The 3,139-nt window shown below is 34.4% G+C and overlaps 1 protein-coding gene across 1 annotated transcript; it reads left to right on the forward strand.

The window, feature by feature from the left end:
* The first annotated feature begins 234 nt into the window (after nucleotides 1–234).
* On the forward strand, nucleotides 235–591 carry LOC146916777 (uncharacterized). The gene has a single exon (XM_085721731.1). It carries the CDS (start codon nucleotides 235–237, stop codon nucleotides 589–591), a length of 357 nt encoding a protein of 118 aa, XP_085577857.1.
* The last annotated feature ends 2,548 nt before the right edge of the window (nucleotides 592–3,139 follow it).

The following is a 3,139-nucleotide window of genomic DNA, read 5'->3' on the forward strand; positions in this document are numbered from 1 at the left end:
AAAGGAATGCTAAATGCAAACAAACATAATGGCATCCAAACAAATGGTAAAAAAACACTTTGAATTAAGAAAAAAGGCAAGAAAAGAATTACATCCAACAACATACTTTATGAGGACTTGACAGTTGACACACCCTCTCTCAAGAACATCAATAGAATTGGACTAAAAAAGTTTTCAAAATACCCGAGTTACATTTATCAAGTTGCTGTCAGGAATTTTGTCCGATCTAAAACTATGTGGTTTACTCCAGTTTGCTCTGTCGATGTTGGGGAGGCCCTCGATTTACATCATGCGATTCGGTGGATACATGAACTTCAACTCACAAATGTTGATTTCGAGGTTGACTCAAAAAGAGTAGCTGATTATTTCAACAAAGGTCGTGGATGTGTCACTGAATTTGGTTCCATCATGGACAGTAGTATCCATTTCTGTAGCGCTTATTTAACAAACTCTCATATCGAGTTTATTAGGAGGCAAGCAAATGAGGTTGCACATGTTCTAGCTAAGGCAGCCACATCTAGTACTAGCTTCCAGACCTTTGATGATATTCCAACATGTATTACTGATCTTATTTTTAGTGAAATGATATAATTTACTTTCCTTCAAAAAAAAAAGTTACTGTCAGGAATTTGAATATTCAAGCAATTTTTTCACCAATTTTCTTGAATTTCTTTCAGCAATTTTTTGGTATAGGATATTTGTTTTACATTCATGTACATTTCTTTTTCCTTTTTTAAATTTCAATGAACATGAAAGTTGGTGCACCATTTTTTTATGGTAACTGTCTTCCCCTTCTCAGTCTCAAATGTTGTTGAAGGAAATGAATGACACAATAAAGAAGAAAAAAAAATGTTCATCTTCCTTATCAACTTACGAACAAATTATTAGAGAAAAAATAAATAACATAAAGCGTTATTTTTACTGAAAATAACATGTATATAATTCTACATTTAATTATGATAAGCTTGTTCTTTTTGTTGAAGTGAATATATCAACACCAACAAAAAACATTGTCATTAAAAAATAATAAAGAAACAAAAAACACCATCAAGCATACTTTAACTTGCATCTATGAGATTGAAAAAAAATACATATGATGATTTATACAAATAACATGTAGAAACAATAGATGAAAAGAGAAAATAACAGAGGGTCACCCATCTTCCATAAAGTGAAAATAACATGTATCATGGCCTTACCTTCTTTTATTTTATTTTGAAGAACTTCTTTTCTTTTTTGTAAGCGAAAGAAAATGGTTTGTTTACATTTTACTTGCATGATATAAAACTGTCAAAAACAAAAAACTGCTGCCTTTTATTTTTTATTAAAAAAAATGGTGCGTTTTTGAGTCATGCACGGAAGTTACATAATGCTAGAAGTTAGAGGGTAATTTTGGAATTGAAAAAAAAGGCTACACCAAACCCATGTATTGCCTTTATTAATAGGTATAGATAAAGGATGAATCTACACTCAAACTCACGTATTCAAAATAATAGCATAAAAATGTAAATGATGAATGTACGGACAAACTCACATAATCCAAATTATTAGCATATAATTGCAAAATGTTTAAAAATAATATGATAAAATCAAAGTGACTTGGTCTTCGTGACAAACTAACATTATCCAAATTATTAGCATATATAACTGCAAAATGTTTAAAAGTAATATGACAAAATTAAAGTTATTGGTCCTAGTGAGCTTAGCTCAGAAATATCAGCTGAAATGCAACACAAAGCTTATTGTGCTACTTATTGTGCGTACAACAAAATATGTTGTTTGATGCATGAGGTGGAAAATTATGCTGACTGTTTCAGTGATACACTAGAAAAATGTTTGCTTAATTTAGGAGTCTTTGTACTAAGTTGATTACCTTCTTCTTTCTTATTTTAATGTTTTTGTTCTCAATTATGGAACCAAGAATGACCAAAGATAAACCAAGCATGAGATCCTCACCAATTCTGCCTGAATTAGAAAACAATGTTACAGACTTACAGTTCCAGTATATGTAACACTCATACTAGACGTATCTAGAAAGTCTAGCATGTGCGTTAGTTTAGTACTGGATACATTAAAATTTACAACATAAAAACTTTGAATTAATATATTAAACAATAAACGCGTTCGTACAATATCATTACAACATGTCTCGTCTTAATTAAGATAAATACGTCATTGAAATCCATAAACTCCACGTTGCGGGTACGAACGAGCTCTTGCAGAATAATCCATCCGGCTAATAGCTTGCCATCCAACCTGATATCTGAAACAAATAAGGATTGGGATGAGACATAATGTCTCAGTGAGTTCCCCTAAATCCTAGGCTATAGGTAACCTCAGGGGAAACCTACGGTCACCACGTGTCTACAATACAACTTGACGGTTGATTATACGTGTGTGGTCATGCTTTCCTAGACAGTAGTACATGCTAGACCCGTCATAGGTTCATCTTACTTGTTATAGGCTTCACTTCCTATACGTGTCATGGCGGCCGAGGGTAAATCTAGGACTGCATTGCCAAGGATACGCTCTACGTACCAAGGCCTAAACGTAACATATTCATGACACGAACATAAACCGGACGATTAGGGGAACCTAAGATCGTCATCGGTATCATATTCTTTACTTGTTCTATTCATGACTTGTACTTGTCTTATAGCATCTCATGCTCTTGTTCATAAACATAATCTTACATGATAACATTCTTGAATAATCATAATCATAATCATAACATGCATGGTCTTACATAAGTTCATTCATTAGGTTAGCGTTGAACAAACAATCATAATCTTGATTCATTTTACGGAGAGCCCCGGGTGGAGTAACCCCGAGAACAATCCCATACATGACCGATGTACGTACATCGGACTCCCTCGGTGTCGTGCGGGTCCCTTACGGCTTGAACCGTTCCCCTTGAGTCGAGAACCTCCCGTATCCCCCTTATGTGGATAACAAGAGACACGAACACCTACATCTTGTTTACTCGGTGACATGCGGGTCCCTTACGGCTTGAATCGTTCTCATTTCGAGAACCCCTTGTATCCCCCTGGTGTGGATAGCAAGAGGCATGCCACATACATTACATTAATCATGGTCTTGTCATTCATGTAGGTTAAACCTATTCATGCTTACATATTTA

Source organism: Medicago sativa, chromosome 6 (assembly GCF_051527215.1).
Source record: "Medicago sativa cultivar Bolivia chromosome 6, Bolivia_mono, whole genome shotgun sequence".
Classification (NCBI taxonomy): Eukaryota; Viridiplantae; Streptophyta; class Magnoliopsida; order Fabales; family Fabaceae; genus Medicago; species Medicago sativa.